Raw genomic sequence first — 20,670 nt, 5'->3', positions numbered from 1 at the left:
TCCACCCCAATAACTGTCGCTATATCCAACAAGCTTGTAATCATTAGAAACTGAATAGAACAAGCCAAAGTCAATTGTACCTTTCAGATAGCGAAGAATTCTCTTTGCGGCTTTAAAATGGGTGGTTGTTGGAGATTCCATGTAGCGACTAACCAATCCAACTGCGTGAAGAATATCGGGTCTCGTGCAAGTTAGATAGCGTAGACTTCCTACCAAACTTTTGAAGAATGTTGGATCTACACTTTCGCCTTCTTCATGTTTGGTCATCTTGATCCCGTATTCTGCCGGTGTGCTTATTGGCTTACAGTTCTCCATCTTGAACTTCTTCAGTATCTCCTTTGCATAGCTTTCCTGTGAAATGAAAATTCCATCATTTTGTTGCTTAACTTCAATGCCAAGGTAGTATGCCATGAGCCCCATGTCTGTCATCTCGAATTCTTTCATCATCACATCCTTGAATTCATTAAACATGCTTGGGTTACTTCCAGTGAAGATCAAATCGTCCACGTAGAGGCACACGATCAAAATATCTCCATCTTTGATCTTGATATATAGAGCATGCTCGTAGGGACATTTGTTGAAGCCATTCTCTTGGAAGTACTTGTCGATTCGGCTATTCCATGCCCTTGGTGCTTGTTTTAGCCCGTAAAGAGCCTTCTTCAACACCAACACTTTGTCTTCGTGCCCTTTGACTTCATAGCCTGATGGTTGCTGAATGTAAACTTCCTCTTCAAGAACTCTATTTAGGAAGGCAGACTTTACATCCATCTGTTGTATCTTCCACTTGTTTTGAGCTGCCAAAGAAATGATTAGTCTGATAGTCTCCAATCGAGCAACAGGAGCAAATACCTCATCATAGTCAATTCCATCCTTTTGACTATAGCCTTTAGCAACTAGCCTCGCCTTGTGCCTTTCAATCTCTCCTTTGGCGTTTTGCTTTGTTTTGTACACCCATTTGACACATATCGCCTTATGTCCCTTGGGAAGTGAGGTAAGTTCCCATGTGTCATTCTTCTCGATGGCCTTGATTTCTTCGTCCATCACATCTCTCCATTTCTTTTCTTGTACCGCTTCTTGAAAGCTCACTGGTTCACAATCGGCAAACAGACAAAATAATGTAAGATTATCTTGTCGTTCAGTTACCTCATAGAGATCTCTAAGGCTTCTTGTGCGTTGCACAACTCTTTCACTTTGACTCCCACTTGACGATGATGAAGGTGATGAGTCTCCTTGAGTGGTTGATGTTGGTGAAGTGGGTGGAGTTACAAGCTCTTGTTGATATTCATCTAGTTACTCCCTCATTGTCTGCTCATCTTCTTCAAACTGAGGAAAGAAATTGAAGTCATCTGTATGAGAGTTAAAATCTCATTCTCCTTCTTCGTTGAAGACCACATCTCGACTAATCACAAACTTCTTATTGTCTGGATTGTACAACTTGTAGCCCTTCGAATTAGCATCATAGCCGATGAAGATAAAACTCTCGCTTTTATCATCAAGCTTCGTTCTTCTCTCGTCTGGTACGTGAACATGGGCTATACTTCCAAAGGTTCTCAAGTGGGAAATGCCAGGCTTTCTTCCACTCCATGCCTCTTGCGGTGTCTTTCCCCATACACTTCTTGTTGGAGATCGATTTGACAAGTAGACTGCACACGATACTGCTTCCGCCCAAAATTCTTTGGGTAGTTTCTTGCTTTTGAGCATGCTTCGTGCCATGTCGAGGATTGTTATATTCTTTCTTTCTGCCACACCATTTTACTGGGGGGATCTAGGAACTGTCATTGGTCGACGAATTCCATTTGCTTCACAAAACTCTTGAAACTCCTTGGAAGTAAATTCTCCACCTCGGTCGGATCTCATGGCTTTGATCTTTCTACCGCTTTCTCTTTCCACTACTGCTTTGAACTTCTTGAAGACTTCGAAAACTTCTGACTTCTGTTTCAAGAAATATACCCAGGTTTTTCTTGAAAAATCATCAATGAAGAGAAGAAAATAGTTACTGTTACCGAGAGAGCTCGGCTTGATCGGTCCACACACATCGGTATGGATGAGCTCAAGTGGCTTCTTGGCTCTTGTCTCTGACTCCTTTGGAAAGCTTTTCCTGAATTGTTTCCCAGCTAGACATCCTTCACAAAGCTGATCAGGATGGTTGATGCGAGGTAGTCCCTTCACCATCTCCTTCTTAGATAGCAGCTCTAGACCTCCAAAATTGAGATGCCCAAATCGAAGATGCCAAAGCCATGATGCATCTTTATAGCAAGCTTTCAGGCACTTTGCAACATCATTTTGTATGTTGATCAAGAACATTCTATTCTTTGACATTGGCACTTTAGCAATGAAGTTATTCTTATCATCTTTTATAGAAAGATTATAATTATTCATATGAATATCATAACCTTTCTCTACCAGTTACCCTAAACTTAAGATGTTACTTTTCATATTGGGCACATAGTAGACATTTGAAATAAATTGATGTCTCCTATATTTCAAACGGATAAGAATGTTACCTCTCCCTTTCACTGCTATTGTGGAATCATCTCCAAACGAAACATTTCCGCTTACTGACTCGTCTAGCTCCACGAACATGTCTTTCCTTCCATACATGTGATTACTTGCACCACTGTCAAGATACCAGGAATTTACTTGGCCACCATCAGTTTCCTTTCGTGCTAGAAGAAGAGTTTCTTTGCCATCTGTCTTTTCCTCCACGTAGTTAGCCTTCTCCTCAATTTTGTTGTTGGGAGCTCTACATTCTGAAGCATAATGCCCAAACTTTTTACAATTATAACATCGAACTTGAGATTTGTCACGCCTTGAGTTCGGATTAATTCTTCCACGGCCTCGTGTTGAGCTTTCTCCTTTATCATAGTTGTTGTTGGAATTATTATTGTTGTAATTCCAGCCTCGTCCACGACCTCGACTTCCACCTCATCCATGGCCTCTACCTCTGCCTTGGCCACGTTAGTTTCTATCATTGCGTTGGCTTTCATGCATATCTTTGAGTTGCAGCTTAAGGAGTTGCTCAGTAAACTCATGCTTCTTCTTATGCTTCTCTTCATATGCTTACAATGATCCTTGGAGTTGCTCGATCGTCATTTCTTCCAAGTCTTTAGTTTCTTCAATCGTCACGACGATGTGCTCAAATTTGGGATCCAACGAACGGAGTATCTTCTCTATTATCCTCACATCATCTAACTTTTCACCATTTCTTTTTAATTGATTAGAAACAGCTAATACTCTTGAGAAATAATCTGAAATAGACTCAGATGCTTTCATGTTTAAGGATTCGAATTCACCTTTTAATGTTTGGAGACGAACCTTCTTCACTTGCTTGGATCCTTTATAAGAGGTTTGCAGCTTCTCCCACGCTTCCTTGCTAGAGTTTGCACTTGAAATCTTTTCAAAACCATCATCATCTAATGCTTGATAGATGAGGTAGAGAGCCTTCTTGTCTCTCTTTCTTGAATCCTTCAAAGTTGTCTTTTGATCTGGTGTAAGAGTAGCAAAAGCATCATCATCCGTAGGCTCGTTATAGCCTTTCTCTATGATATCCCACACATCTTGTGATCCAAGAAGTGCCTTCATTTTGATACTCCAATTGTCGCAGTTGTTGTTGTTGAGTGTCGGAACTTGGAATGGTGATATATCATTTGCCATATCTCTCAATATAATGAGATTTTGTAAAATTCGATTGCACGGATGAATCCGGAACGATGAAAAAAAAACTTTGGAGGGACTTGGACAACTCGGTCAAGGGCTCCAACTCGGATGACTCGGCTCAACTCGGTGAGTCAACTCGATTTTATGGCAGCAGTCTTCCGGCGGTGCGTGGCGGTGCGTCAGAACTCAGATTGAGAAAATTTTGGCGGCGTCGGATTCCTCTCGTCGAGACCTTCGATCTTTCCAACTCGCTCTGATGCCACTTTGTTGGAAATAAAATACTCACACAAACAACTTTTATTTAAACTCAAACAAATATTACAAGAGCACTCTCACTCAAAAACAAGAACTACAACTCACTCTTATAAGACTTTGCTTCTTCACTCATTTAGAAGCTCTTAATTTTTCTTGATACTTAAAACTAAAATGGGAAGGGGTATTTATACTACTCAAGAACAATCCTACACCACACAAATAAACTAATTTAAACCATTACAAATTCAACAAATATCTAACTCTCACCTAACTAAATTGATGTAAGCAATGACATCATTACTTAAATGATGTAAGCAATGACATCTTTAATTAAATAATGTAAGTAATGACATCAATTTAGCTTGGGTTTGGGTTTAGGCTCCCATAATGGATCAAGTTTATGATCCAACAAACAGGTGGCTAGCTTGCAAGCTCTCCGTGACAATAATCTTATACATCGAGATCTCAGAACCTTCTCATCTCAACAAATGACAGTAGTGCAATTTTAAAGATTGCAAATTTTGGATTTGCAAGATCACTGCAACCTAAGGGGCTTGCCGAAACATTATATGGTTCACCACTTTACATGGCTCCTGAGATTATTTAATTACAGAAGTATGATGCAAAGGCAGATCTTCGGAGAGTCGGGGCTATTTTATTTCAACTTGTTACTGGGAAAACTCCTTTCACTGGAAGCAATAAAATTCAGTTGCTCCAGAATATTATGAAATCATCTGAGTTGCTTTTCCATGTGGAAAACAATTATTTGACTCCTGATTGCAGAGATTTATGTCTAAGAATGCTGCGTCATAATCCAGAAATATGGAAGAACTGTTGAAGGACTTTGAAGTAGCCGAAAAACTCGTTGGAGGAGGCGAGAAAAACTGAAAAATCACCATTTAAGATTCTGAGTTATGGCCACAGCTCTGCGATCGACGACATGGCACGCAATAAAGCCTCAACCTCAGCTCAAAGCTTATTCATCATCCCCTTATTACAAACAACGAATCCTACGACCACAATGCTAATGCCCATCATTCTTTCACCCGAGAACTTCAATGTCGAACCACTCCTTAGTTATATCAACACTCGTTAACCATTGTCCACAATCCTCGACAGCAAGCAAAGGCCCCGCGTCTTCTCAAGCCAGAAATTATGCCTTTCACCAAGACCCCAAACGAACCCATTGAAGTCACTTGCAATAACCCAAGCTACCCTTAGATTAACACTGAAGCCTTCACTGCTTCCATGTGTTCATAGCCGAACCAACCATTAACCCCAAAACGTGCAAACAGCCACTCAAACCCAAAAAGAAACAAAGAACGTGATTAAAGAACCCAATGAGTGGAAGACCGAGAAAAACAAAAATGGGAGCGATGGACTTTACCTTTCGACAACGATGACTCTTGGTGGCCAGAGGCTCCGTTCATGGATCCGAACGGTCAACACGTAAGAAGCAACGCGATGATCAACATACTCTGACCACGGCTCGAACCAACGGATTAATCTCACGTAATCGAAGGTAAAAGGGTCAAGATTTTCATTTTTCCCCTTGTCTTGAAGATTGAAATATGCGGTAACTGTGCAAAGTAAATTTAGGGTTAAAAACCCTTTAAAACTAACCCATTTGCTTCATGTAACCCACGTGTATTTGGTTTTTATTTTTAAATTTTATTTTATTATTTTTATTTTTTTCCTTTTTTATTAACTTTTATTTATCTTTGTTATCTATTGTATTTATTTTGTTATTATTATTATATTAATATTTTTCCTTTTTTCATATTTATTTCTATTTTTTATAATCAAACATTTTTAATTTTCTAGGTATATTTTCAATCGATCAAAGGTAATTAATTCGAATCGAATTTTTAAATTTTAATTTTCGCATTTAAGACAACCCACAAATTAATTGGTACCGAAAGGCAGTACAAGGATGTTAATCCTTTCTTGACTGTAACCGACTCCCAAACTCACACATTTCTGGTAGAACGCAGATCAGGTAAGATAGTGTCCACTCCACCTAAATGTTTTTAAAACGATCGATGGCGACTCTAACCATTTAATTCAAGTCGAAGCACAATTCCAGGCGCAACCGAAAGACGGTCGCGACAGACACCTAAAGTTTATTAAAAGTATAGTTTGGATACTTATTTTTGCGTTGAGACTAACATATTCTATTGTTTTTAGATTCCAAATATTAAATATATTAAATAAAAAATTGATTAAATAATAATTTCATTACATATATTGTGTATAATAATTATCATTTCACATTAAATTTTTTAAAAAAATTATTGTTATTTTCTTTATTTCTATTTGATTTTACCCTAATTATATTTATATTTAGGTAAAAAGATAAATTTTGTCCTTATAATATACTTAATTTATCATTTTTGTCCATATCATATTTACATTTCAATTTAATTCTCAACGTTGTTCAATTGAATCATTCTATACCCTACCCCTAACTTAAAACCCTAAATTGATGATTTTAAGTTAAAGTTTAAGGTTTTGAGGTTATAGGGTTATAGTTTAAGGTTATCGATTTAGGGTTTAAGTTGAATGATATGGTATAAAATGATGCAGTTAAACAAATTTTAGGGCTAGATTGATGCGAAAATATGATAGTGACAAAAATAAAATAGACAAAGGTGACTTTTAAGCCTTATAATTAATTATAAATTTTGAAATGGTTTTATTCTTTTATATTTGATTCCTATGTACATTTATAAAATAAAATTTGAACATTTTTATGATGGGAACAACACTTGTCAAGTAATACTAAGTTGGATTTTTCAATGATTATTTTAATTAAAATTTCTGTATTGAGTGATTTTAATGTATAAATTTGTAAAATATAATACTATACTAATTAAATGATGATAATCAATTTAAAATGATAAGTGTAACTTAATACAATTAAAGTGTATTTCTTCAAATGCACTACATGAAAAAAATGTAACATAGAGGTCTTCTTCTCCCTATATGAAAATACAGTGAATACAAAGATCGGGGTTAAAGCTAAAAAGAAGGATCACTTGGATAAGGTTAAAGGTTCAGAGGTTAATGTTGAAGCTAGTAGGGGTGAACTTCCTATTTCTATTTGATGATCTTTAGCTTTTGGAATGTAAGGGGATCAGTAATTGCCTAAAGCTAGGCAAAGTGATGAAGAGATTGGATATGTTGAGAGCTGATGTGGTTTGTTTTATGGAGACTAGAGTTAGAAATGCTAATTTTTCTAAGGTTGTTGCTCATTTGTCTTCTGACTGGAATTTAGCTACAAACTATGACTATTCTGATGGGGCAGAATTTGGGTGCTTTGGAAAAAAGACCTCCCTTTTTCTGTCTTAATTGGGTGTGACCAGGCTTTATATGTTGTAGGTGATGTGGCAGGCCACAGTTTGGTTATTACTGCAGTGTATGGCAGTAATAATATTTTGGCTAGGAGGGGCTTGTGGGAGCATTTGAAGCTTCTTGAAATTGTAGTTGGCTCTTCTGCTTGGATTATTGGGGGAGATTTCAATATTATTGCAAATGCTTAGGAGAGCTCTGACTTTGAGACTATGGACTTACATATTACATCTGATATGGATGATTTCAAAGGTTGCTTGGTGGATTTAGAATTACAAGATCACCCTTTTACTGTCCCACTCTACACTTGGTCTAACAAGCATGAAGGTTCCTACTTGGCTCGAAAGCTAGACAAGATTTTAATTAACACTCACTGGCTGTTGGAATTCCCTGACTCAGCTGTAAAATTCCAAGCACAGGGGGTCTCTGATCACTGCCCTGGAATAGTCTAGACCTAGAAGAATGATCAGGTTCACAGGCCTAAGCCTTTTAAAATTTTCAACTGTTGGACTACTAATGAGGGCTTTATGGGGGTTGTTAAAGAGTCATGGCTGCAGCAGTGTAATGGTAATGCTATGCAAATCCTTTTTAACAAAATGAAAAGATTAAAACCTCTGCTAAGGGAGTTCAATAGAAGCCACTACTCAGATATTTCTGCTAGAGTTGCTGGGAAGAGAGCATAACTGGAATCTATTCAAATCTATAATCTGGTTCATGGTGATCAAAAGAGGCTAGATGAGGAGAAGTTGATTCAGGCTGACTTAATTGCACTAGAAGCTGTTGAAGCTAATTTTTATAAGCAAAAAACAAAGGCTCACTGGCTGCAAGAGGGAGATTTGAACACCAGGTTTTTCCACCATAGAGTAGAATCTAATAAGAAGTGAAACACCATCAGAATCATTAAAGATGAGAATGGAGTATACCATGAAACTTTTGATGACATGGCTGCTGAATTGGTGAAGTTCTTCAAGAACCTTATTGGTACTGTTGATCCCCTGGTTAGGGGTTGTTCTGTTGACTATTTGAGGTCCTTGCTGAATTTTTCCCTTCCTGAAGGAGCTGTTGATTTCCTTGCTGTTGAGGTCACTGATAAAGAGATCAAAGAAGAACTTTTTAGACAAGGAAAGGACAAAAGTCCTGGACCAGATGGCTTCACCTCCTGGTTTTTCAAGGTAACTTGGGAAATTGTTAGTAAGGACTTCCTTGATGCTATAAGGTATTTTTTCCAAACTGCTTCTCTTATGCCTTCCTTTAATGCTACCATTATTGCTTTGGTACCGAAAACCTTGAATGCTTGTATGGCTAAGGATTTTAGGCCTATCTCCTGCTGTTCAGTGATCTACAAGACAATCACTATATTGAACTATGTTTCGATATAACAATTTAAGGCAAAATGGTTTTTGGACTTGAATTGAATTTACAAAATGTATTTGGACTTAATTGAATTTATTCAAAATTTACAAAAATAATTCAAAGTTCTTTTAATTTAAAATTGAGCACAAAAATGTTTTTATGAATAGTAATTTACTATTTGAATAGTAAATCACTGTTTGAACAGTACCCGAGGCTCAAAAATTCCAGTATGTAAAAGGGGAACCGATTCCCCCCAAGGGGGTAACGATTCCCTCACTCTTCATCAGCCCAACGGTCATAATATTTGAATATTATGAAGGGGTATCGATTCCCTATGAAGGGGTACCGATTCCCCCCATTTTGGACAGCCTATTTTTGCAGAAAAATCATTCCCAAACGGCTCCAAAACATCCCCAACATCTAGATATGACTTCAAACACATTCCAAGCTATAAATACAAGCTAAGGACACTTGAAGAAATAAGAGAACAACTATCCAAGTAATCAAACACAAGAGAAGAGTTTTTCATTCTTATTTCATCTTTCTCTTGTAAATATTTTGTTCTTGTGAGCTTAATTCTTGTAAACACCTACCTTAGAGAGGTTTTATTGTTTACATCTTTTATCCTTTTGTAAAAGGGAAAGGTTCTAGCTTAGCCCGTGTAAAAGCTAGGGAAAAGTTATAGTTTAGCCCGGAAAAACTAGGGAGTTTGTAAGGTTACTCTTTATCCTCAAAAGAAAGAACAAATTAGTGAATTTGTTGGAAAATCCTTGGTGAGGAGCTAAGGTAGTGGACGTAGACTTTGATTGAGAAAGTCGAGCAACTATAAATCGTTGTCCAATTCTCTATTTTTCAATCTCCTTACTCCCTAAACACAAAACCATTCCGACCCCTCTTTGCAAGTCGTTCTGGTTGTCGTTTCGAGCTTCCGAAAATCCTAACAATTGGCATCAGAGCCTATCTCATTAAGAAGGTTTAACCACCTTGAGACTATCCTAGAAGAAGCTCTACCAATTCCCGACGCAACCGACAAAGAAATGACTTTTTCCTCCGGTGCTTATTATCTTGAAGAATATCCTATTATGGATTCACAACCGGTCAACAAGCCACCCTTATTCAATGGAGCAAATTATGCACATTGGAAGAATAAGATGATGTACTTCATTCAATCATACAATCTAGGAGCTTGGTACTCAATCATGGACGGTTACTCCTCTCCACCCGGAAAGTACAACGATTGGAGTAGAGAAGAGCAGAAAAATTTTCAGCGTAATTCTAAGGCTATACATATTCTATTTTGTGCTTTAGGCCCAAATGAATATGGAAGAGTCTCATCTTGTTCCAGTGCCAAAGATATTTGGGATAAGCTCCAAGTCACTCATGAAGGAACCGACGAAGTGAGGGAATCAAAAAAAAGTCTTCTCAACTATAGCTACGAGAACTTCAAGATGAAACCCAATGAAGACATCAAAGCTATGACGAATAGATTTTCCGTGATTGTCAACGGTCTCAAGGGATATGGAGAAGCAATCCCTAATGAGAAGCTTGTGAAGAAGGTGATTTACTCTCTTCCAAAGGAGTGGCAGTCGAAGAAGACGGCCATTATCGAAGCTAAAAACCTAAAGTCTCTCACTCTCGAAGAGCTAATTGGTTCCCTTCTCACTCATGAGATGATGGTGAAGGAAGATAAAGAAAGGGAAGAGAAGAAAAAGGTAGGCATTACCTTCAAATCCACCAATGAAAGCTATCGAGAATCAAGTGATGAGGTGGATGAAGAAGACGATGAACAAGAAAAAGAGATGGTCAAGCTCTTGAAGGAACTCAAGAGATTCATGATTTCCAAGGAAGTAAAACATGAATCAACCAAGAATAAGAGTCTCCCGGTGTGCTTCAATTGTCAAAGAAAATGGCATGTCAAATATGAATGTCCTCTTCTAAAGAAAAAGGGGAAGAAGGCATTTGTTGAATCTTGGAGTGATGAAGATGATTTCAATGATGAAGATGAAGTAGTCAACCTATGCCTCATGGCCACTCATGAAGAAGTTGAGGTATCTTCTAACTCAAATGAATTTAATTCATTTACTTTTGATGAGTTACAAGATGCTTATAATAGGTTGTATTTGGGATTTGAGACCATGAATTCCAAATATACGAATTAATTTCAAAACTCAAAATTAAAAATAATTTGATTTTGAAAGCAAAAGTTGATTTTGAAAATCAAAATGAAATTTTGAAAAATGATTTAGAGCTTTCAAAAATCAAAATAAATGATTTAGAAAAGAAAAATTTTGAGTTAGAAGTTAAGCTTGAAGGATTAACAAAAGAAAAAGAATTAATTTCTAAAAATAACCTATTATGTGTAAAAATGGTAAAATGCTTACATTGCCATTTTCATGGTCATTTGGAACATACTTGTCCTTTGAAGAAAGGAAAACATTTTAAAATTAGGCAAGTATGGGTTCCAAAAGGAACAAGGGGCATTGAAACTAACGTCCAAGGATCCAAAGCAATTTGGATACCAAAATCTAGTTAAATGTCTCTTTTAGGTGTGTGGGAGCAATGATGATGAGAGTGATGATATTCAAGATGCTCTAGCCACACATGAAAAAGGAATGGGTAACCTCTAAGCTTAATGCTTTTAATTTTGGTTATTTGGTTGCTCATTTGATTTTAAGCATGCATGAGTTTTGTTTTTAAATGATTATGCATCATTGTTTTAATCTCATGTATGTTGAAAAGATGATTATGATGAACATTTTAAAGTTATATTAATTTTTAAGAATTTTTAGTTCATCATAATAAAATTTTGGTCAAAATTGGTTTTAATGCAATTGATATCTCTCTAACAATTGACATCAATTTTTCAAATACTTTGATTTTATAAATTTTAATTTTTGGCCTAAATTTGAATGTTTATGCATGTGGTCTAAATGAAAATGATATCTCTTTAGCAATTGATATCAAATTTTTAAAATTGCATAACATTTTTTGGAAAACTTTATGCAAATGCACTTAATTTTAACAATTGATATTGATATCAAACTTCAACAATTGGTATTGCATAAAATATTTTAGTTTTGGATATATTGAATTTCATGTGCTACTAACATGTTTGTTATTCTTTGTTGAAATTCAATTTTGTTTAAGTGTCAAGTTCTTAAAGCTAAATTTTATTTGGAATGCATTTATTGAGGGGAAGTTTTTGATTTTTCAAATAAATTTTTAAATATCAAATTTATCACTTACTCTCCAATGTTATTTTAGAACTTTAAAAGATTGAATTGTTTTTTATATAACAAAAAGGGGGAGAAGTTTGGTTGTTTTAAAAAATTCAATTTCTTAATGAAAAAGGGGGAGCTTAACATTTTCATATGTTTTCCAACAACTAGTATCTTTTTCATTAAACATTTTATTAAGGGGGAGTTTTTGCCAAAAACAATTTTTCAAATGTTTTGTTATATCAAAAAGGGGGAGATTGTTGCACTATGTTTCGAAATAACAATTTAAGGCAAAATGGTTTTTGGACTTGAATTGAATTTACAAAATGTATTTGGACTTAATTGAATTTATTCAAAATTTACAAAAATAATTCAAAGTTCTTTTAATTTAAAATTGAGCACAAAAATGTTTTTATGAATAGTAATTTACTATTTGAACAGTACCCGAGGCTCAAACATTCTAGTATGTAAAAGGGGAACCGATTCCCCCCAAGGGGGTACTGATTCCCTCACTGTTCATCAGCCCAACAGTCATAATATTTGAATATTATGAAGGGGTATCGATTCCCTATGAAGGGGTACCAATTCCCCCCATTCTGGACAGCCTATTTTTGCAGAAAAATCATTCCCAAACGGCTCCAAAACATCCCCAACATCTAGATATGACTTCAAACACATTCCAAGCTATAAATACAAGCTAAGGACACTTGAAGAAATAAGAGAACAACTATCCAAGTAATCAAACACAAGAGAAGAGTTTTTCATTCTTATTTCATCTTTCTCTTGTAAATATTTTGTTCTTGTGAGCTTAATTCTTATAAACACCTACCTTAGAGAGGTTTTATTGTTTACATCTTTTATCCTTTTGTAAAAGGGAAAGGTTCTAGCTTAGCCCGTGTAAAAATCTAGGGAAAGGTTATAGTTTAGCCCGGAAAAACTAGGGAGTTTGTAAGGTTACTCTTTATCCTCAAAAGAAAGAACAAATTAGTGAATTTGTTGAAAAATCCTTGGTGAGGAGCTAAGGTAGTGGACGTAGACTTTTATTGAGAAAGTCGAACCACTATAAATCGTTGTCCAATTCTCTATCTTTCAATCTTCTTACTCCCTAAACACAAAACCGTTCCGACCCCTCTTTGCAAATCGTTCCGGTTGTTGTTTCGAGCTTCCGAAAATCCTAACACACTAGAATTCTGGCTACTAGGCTAGCAACTTATTTCCCAAGTATGATTTCCCTTAATCAATCAGCATTTGTTAAAGGTAAGAACATTTCTTATAATACTTTACTTGCCCAATAGATTGTTAGGGGGTACTCTAGGAAAAATCTGTCTCCTAGATACTCTATTAAAATAGACTTGCATAAAGCTTTTGATTCCATTTGTTGGGACTTTCTGCTGGTTGTTCTTGAAGCTTTGGGGTTGCCTGCTATTTTTTGTGGGTGGATTAAGGCATGTGTCACTACACCTAGATATTCTATTGCTTTAAATGGTAGTTTGGTGAGATATTTTGAAGGTGCTAGAGGGGTTAGACAAGGGTACCCCTTGTCCCCCTATCTCTTTGTAATTGTGATGAATGTTCTCTCCTCATTGTTGAATCTGGCTACTAAGAATGGTATCTTTAGATTCCACCCAAAGTGCAGGAAAACTTCCCTCACTCATTTATGCTTTGCCGATGATCTACTTCTATTTTTCCATGGCACATTGGATTCTCTATTAGGAGCGATTAGCATTTTAGAGAAATTTTATGAACTCTCAGGCTTAAGGTTAAATGCTATAAAAACTGAACTCTTTACTTGTGGAGTTACTAGGGGACTGCTGGATCAGATACAGGATTCTACTGGTTTTAAAATTGGGCAGCTTCCAATTAGGTATTTGGGAGTGCCTTTGGTTACTCGGAAGCTTACGAGTAAAGATTGCTCGGCTCTCCTTATGAAAATAAAGAATAGGATCGATCAATGGTCGAGCATGAATCTTAGTTTTAGAGGGAGGTTGCAGCTGATCAAATCTATTCTGTTCAGCATCTTTGGTTATTGGAGCATGCAGGTTATCCTGCCCAAGGGGGTAGTTAGGGATATTAAAAAGCTTTGCATGCGTTTTTTCTGGAAGGGTTGTGATGTTTCAGCTCAGGGTGCAAGGGTGAGTTGGAGTCAGATTTGTTCCCTAAAATCCGAGGGAGGTCTAGGCCTAAGAAAGCTAGCTGATTGGAGTAAGGCTTGATGCCTGATGCTTGTAAAGAACATTTTGGCAAGTGAGGGATCCATGTGGATTGCTTGGCTTAAAGACTATTGCTTCAAAAATGCAAACTACTAGAACGTTGACAGAAAACCCCATTTCAGTTGGATCCTCAACAAGCTGATTAAACTTAAAGAGGAGGCCAGGAGATTGTTCATTCCAGTTCCTAATTGGACATAGATTAAGGGTGGCTGGATTTGGGATAGAATCCAAGATAGGAGGGATAAGGTTGGATGGCAAAGGCTTATATGGTTCCCATCTCATATTCCAAAATTTTCCATTATCGCTTGGATGGTGATTCTTGATAGATTGCCAACAAAGGACAGGTTAATAAGGTTTGGCATTGTTACTGTCAATGTATGTGGTCTGTGTGGAGATCATGAGGAATCTCGAAACCATTTGTTCTTGGAATGCACCTTTGCAAGAGTGATTTGGGAAGACATTCTGCACGCATGTGGTCTGCATCTACAGGCGCCAACTTGCTGGGATGAGGCCTTGCACTGGTTGATCCTGAATCTAAAGGGTAAATCCCTTCTTGTTCATATTCTTAAGCTCGCGTGGACCGGTTTTATTTATTTTCTTTAGGAAGAACGTAATCGCAGACACTTTCGAGGTGCGATTCGTTCTACTGACACGATTGTAAGTAGCATTAAAGAGGTTGTTAGAATTAAACTATATAGATGTCATATAAATAGGATAGATGATGTTAATAGGAGGTTGAACCTAGAATGGGGATTAATCTAGGTTGTTTGTTGTTCTTTGTAGCAGTTTGTTGCTTCTTTTTTGATGAATAAAATTCTACTTATCCAAAAAAAAAAGATCAGGGTTCCCACCTTCGATTTACGCAGAGAGCAAACACTATAATGGCCCTCCCCATTTTTTCGATTGATAAATACAAATAGAAAACAAGCGATACGCTAATCTTCATTTTCTTTCCATTCGAACACAGAGCACTCCATAACCGAAAATGCAAGCAACACTCATTTTAGGTGTTTGTTCTTTATCATTTCAATAACCCTTTAGAGTGGATTTCAACAACAAAAAATAGAATATGAGACTCTAGATGTTCACCTTGCTGGTTCAGGTTCCTGCAGAATTTGAAGCCATCGTGGTACCTCGGTTAGCCACCAGAGATGAGGGGCAAAGAATCGCCGAGGGTAAGCCTTATTGTCTTCTGGGGTTTTGTTGATGGGTCTTGGGTAGCTCTTGGGGAGATCCGGTCGAGTGAAATAGGTCTAGGTTTGGGAGTTTTCGAAGAAGGTCCTGTTGGGGTTTGTTTAATCCCTCATCGAGGTCGTGTAATGAAGGTGGCCATGGTGCTTGCCTTGGCCGAAAGGGAGGAAAAAACAGAGAGGGGAAGAGAGGCGCCGGTTCATTGGAGTGATGAGTGGCTGCGTTCGAGTGGAGAATGGTCACCGAGGTGGTGGCTGATGTGGTGTTCGGTCGAATGTTGATGATAATGGGTTGATTAGAAGGCGGCTGAGAGTGAGGATTTCGATCGAGAAGAAAGGGGGGAAGTGTTTGAGATGGAGATGATGAATGCGACTGTTGGTTTAGTTTAATATTAAGGTTAAATATATATATATTAGGAATTTTGGGTTAATTCGGAGGGGTAAAATTAGGTTTTAGTCCTCTAAATTTAAGTGCATTTTTTCAAATTAGACCTATGTAGGGACTACTTTCGAATTATTCTTTTTTTATTTGTCCCTATTTTGTTATTTTCTAGATTTAGGGTTTATTTAAAATTTTTGGGTTATTTATATTTAAGTCCTTTATATTTAGGCGTATTTTCATTTTAATCCATGTCTTAATTCTTGATATGCATGTCTAATTTTTGTTTTATTTTAATTTAGTCCTTAGTTGAGCTTGCGAATAGTTTGAATTTAATCCCTGGTTGATTTTGTGTTTCCTGATTTAATTCCTTGTTTGCTTAATTTGTTAAATACTAACTGAAATTCATATTTATTTTTATTAATTAATTAGATTGTTTTACATATTTAAATTTTGCATGAGAAAGTTTGTTACATGGGTAATTTATTTTCTTATTTTTTTAACATTATTTAGGCTTTAGAAATTTACCATTAAGATAGGTAACTTCTCTATTAAATAATTATGTTTAATTAGAGCCTTAATTTAGGTTTTAGTCTCTATTCTCATGTTGATCTTTATATTTAGATTATTTTATTTTTAGATTAATTCCTTAAATCTAATTTTATTTTAGTCCATGGTTAGGATTACTTTCTTTAATTAGTTGTTATATTTATTTTGCATGTTGATATGTTTATATATGTGCAAGTATGCGAATGATTAATTTATAAATCGAATTACATTTTTTACACGAATTGTATGTTACCCTCAAGCGCATAACTCGACCTATAATTACATAATTTGATCAAGGGTAATATTCTGTTAATTTAAAATTATTTTAAGAGGCTTGTCTTAATATATTAGAGAGCCGCTTTCGACAATTTTAAATCGAAAGTATATCCCAACAGTGAAACCTAAAAAAATGATTTCTCAATTAAAATTTGGGAACGAAAGAAAAAGAAATATTTGGTTATTTAAATTTTTCGAGAAAAGATAGTCAAAACTTATCTAAGGTATGATCTCGATGTTTTAAATAATCGAATATTTTTCTTCTTTCTAAAAAGGCTTGGTAATTTTTAATTTAATTTGTTTTGGGTGCATTTGAATATTATGATGGAATTATAATATTTTTTTATTTCGATTAGAGTAAGAATTGATTGTCTCAAGGTATAAGGGGTTTGTTTATTCTCGATAGGAAATAAGTAAATATTATTATGTTTCATTTTAAAATTCATATTTTGTTGTTTTATGTGATCATAAATCAAATTAAATTCGAATTTGTAAATTTCATTGCAAAAAAATTAATTAATTGACTAGGTACCTATTTAGGGCAGTGTGAGGGTGTTAATCCTTCCCCACGCATAACCGACTCTCGAACTCGAATTTTTGTAACACATACCTCAAAATGGTTGTTTTAATTAAAGTTAATATTTTTATTAAAATGAAAAAAATATGTTTTTGGGTACCCAATCATACCCTAATCAAAGATTGGTGGCGACTCCACGAACCATACGGTTTATTTTTAAAAGAAATCTCAATTTTTTTGAAATGAGATATTTTTTTAAATCACATTACTTTTTATTAAAATTAATCAAAGAGGTAAATTAAAAAAATGTGTGGTTTTTTAAAATAACACTTAAGAAAAAAATCGTTTCGACATATGCATGATCATAGACATGATCATGCCTTCTCACCTATCTATCATGCATCAAATATACCTCATAAGTCTTATATAACATTTACAAACCTTTGTGCCATAACACTAACTTCTATATACACACAATGCACACAATGCATGCTAAGCTTTAATCAGAAGTCTAATGTGTATTTTGTAATTTGATGTTGATTATATCATAGAAGTGTACGAGGAACTTGAAATTTTTAAGAGAAATAAAAAGAAAGAAAATAAGTAAAACGATAAATTCAAAATATAAACGTAAGCTTGAATTAGGTGAAAATAATCATAATTGTGTTCAATATAATCATTACATGTTTCGATATGTTTGAGTAAATAGATGAATGATAAGCAAGTTTTAATTTATCAATTAATTTTATTTTTATCTTTTTACTTAAAATATTTAAAAGATTCATATATTCACTTTTCCATGTATAATTATAAGAATTAATATTGATTATATTCACTTTTGAATATCCATTTAAATGTGCTTTACTTATGCATACAAATTACAATGTATTGAAATAGACCAGTCTTAATCTATTATCTACTTTATATTTATCTCTTTACTTAAAATATTTATGAGACTCATATATTTGATAAATAATTTATAAATATAAATTTAAAATATATAACAAATAATATATAAATTTAAAATTATGTAAAATATTTAAATTAGTGTTTAAATGTAAAATCCATAAATTTTGAGGAAGTTTGAACAAACTGGCACGTCCGGTGGATCTGTGGATCATAGAAAACGAAGGCATAGCTAAAAATAGTGATCTCCTTCAAGTATAAATAGGGGAATGGAAATGCAGATAATTCAAGCAGCTCAACGGGCAATGATAAATAAGCAATAAGCAGCCCCACGCAGCTGCAATAATCTTCTTTCTTTCTTTCTTTCTTCCATCTGGAGAAGTTCGGATTCAAGCGAAAAGAAGGGAGGAAAAAGATTTCTGTATTTCTCGTCTCTATTAGGGTTTTAATAACCAGGGGGAAAGCTGTTTAAAAATGGCTAATAACGTTGTTTTTGTGCTTGTCTGCTTGGTGGCGGTGGTGGCCTCCGTGGTGGCCGTGGTGTTCGCCGTGGGGTTGAATGATGCGAAGAAGGAGAAAATATCGACTTCTTCGAAGGCGGTGCAGACCGTTTGCCAACCCACGGCTTTCAAGGAAACCTGTGAGAAGAGCCTTGAATCGTCGAGCTCGAGTGATCCGAAGGAGTTGATAAGGACCGGGTTTCAGGCGACGGTGACGGAGATAAAGAGGGTGTTGGCGGATTCGAAAACGCTTCAGGAGCTGGAGAAAGACAAAGGTAAGAAGAATGCTTTAGAGGTTTGTAAAGAGGTGTTGGATTTCGCCATTGACGACTTAGAAGATTCATTCAACAAGCTCGGCGAGTACGATATGAGCAAGATCGGCGATATTCTCTTGCACATCCAGGTGTGGCTGAGCGGCGCCCTCACCAGCCAGCAAACCTGCATAGACTCGTTCGCGGAGGAGAACGGCGAGGCCGCCGAGAAAATGAAGTCGATCTTGAAAACGGCACAGGAGCTTAACATGAACGCCCTCGGCATGATGTACGGGTTATCCTCCATCGCAAAAGACCTCAACATCCCCAGCATCGAAAACATCAGCACCACGCCGTTACAACGTAAACTCTTGTCGGAGAAGAACGGTGACTTTCCTGTCTGGTTAAGCCACAGCGACCGGAGACTCCTCCAGGCGAATGCGGGATCCATTAAGCCTAACGTGGTGGTTGCTAAAGACGGAAGTGGAAAATACGATAGCATCGTCAAGGCATTGGCTGAAGTTCCGAAAAAGAATACCCAACGATTTATTATTCACGTTAAGGCTGGAGTTTACAAAGAGCAGGTTCACATCATCAAGGAAGCCGAACATGTTATGCTCATCGGAGATGGTCCGACCAAGACTGTCATTACCAATGACATTTGCGTCATAAGGAGTAAACTCAGAACATTCTTCACTGCAACTGTTGCCGTTGATGCGAAGCATTTCATAGCCAAAGACATCGGATTTGAGAACACCGCCGGATACGAGGGTGAGCAAGCCGTCGCCTTGAGAAGTACCGGCGACCTAGGCGTCTTCTACAACTGTCACTTCAACGGGTACCAAGACACCCTCTACGCACATAAGGAAATGCAATTCTTCCGCGATTGTGTCATCACCGGCACCATTGACTTCATCTTCGGCGACTCCAGAGCGGTGTTCCAGAACTGCCAGATTATTGTGAGGAAACCTGGTCCAAAACAGAACTGCATTGTCCTTGCACAGGGGAAAATGTTCCATAACTCCACTGGCGGCTTCGTTCTACACAACTGCACCATCTCTGGCGACAAAGACTATATCCCGGTGAAGGACACGAACAAAGCTTATCTCAATAGACCATGGAAGATTCTTGCCACAGCCATCATCATCCAGACCCAAATCGACGACATCATCGCACCGGAAGGGTACATTCCAATGCTCCCCGGCAAAGGGGAGACTACCTCCTACTTCGTCGAGTTCGGCAACCGGGGACCTGGCGCCAAAACGACGGCAGAGTCAAATGGTCTGGAATCAAGAAAGTTGATCTTAACACGGCCAAGACGTTTACCCCTGGCCCCTACCTCAAGTCCAATACATGGATTCCGAATACCGGGGTTCCATGCACTCCCGACTGGATATCCGGCCTGTAAACCACCGAAAGAATCTAAGGCCATTCTTATTATTATCTTTATTGTTATTTTAGTAATCTTATAATTACAAATTATTAAACAGCTTCTTCCTGTGTATATATATGTTTGTAATTATTTATAATGATAATAATAAATTAATTTAAATTAACCTCAATTAAATAATGTCATATTTATGTGATAATTAAAACTAAGAATATAATTATTAACTAAATTTATATTAAAATATTAGCTTAATGTAAAAATAAGTATCCAAACAATATTATTAGTTAACTTCATGTGTTTAAAGAATTTTTCGTTGAAAATATGTGTTTAACGTTTTCTTCGTTACACTTTTAGTGTATACCGTTCAAAAAATCGTTAAGTGACATGTGTCATGCTTATATTTTTTTTTGAATTTTTTATTTTTTTAAAATTAACTTAAAAATGTTAAATTATTCTTAAAAAACTAAAATGTTTTAAAAATATAAAAAAGACCCCTAAGATACCTAAACTCAAATCATCCAACTTCTTTGCCGATTGTTATTGTTGTTATTAGGGATGGACATGGGATTCGAACCCGACAAGTTTCGACCCGACCCGATCGGGTCGATTTTTAAAAAAAATCAGTTTGGACCAGGTGTTTTAAAGATGATGTTCGGGTCGATCGGAAT

General features: G+C 36.3%; 1 protein-coding gene across 1 annotated transcript; it reads left to right on the top strand.

The window, feature by feature from the left end:
• Positions 1-18,156: 18,156 nt before the first annotated feature.
• On the top strand, positions 18,157-20,084 carry LOC120178503 (pectinesterase-like). Its single transcript, XM_039184329.1, has one exon. It carries the CDS (start codon positions 18,336-18,338, stop codon positions 20,082-20,084), a length of 1,749 nt encoding a protein of 582 aa, XP_039040260.1. The 5' UTR covers positions 18,157-18,335.
• The last annotated feature ends 586 nt before the right edge of the window (positions 20,085-20,670 follow it).

This window comes from Hibiscus syriacus, unplaced genomic scaffold, assembly GCF_006381635.1.
Source record: "Hibiscus syriacus cultivar Baekdansim isolate YM2019G1 unplaced genomic scaffold, ASM638163v2 tig00112352_pilon, whole genome shotgun sequence".
In the NCBI taxonomy this organism is placed as follows: Eukaryota; Viridiplantae; Streptophyta; class Magnoliopsida; order Malvales; family Malvaceae; genus Hibiscus; species Hibiscus syriacus.
Note: the sequence above shows the minus strand (reverse complement) of the source record. Positions and strands in the feature narration are given on the sequence as shown.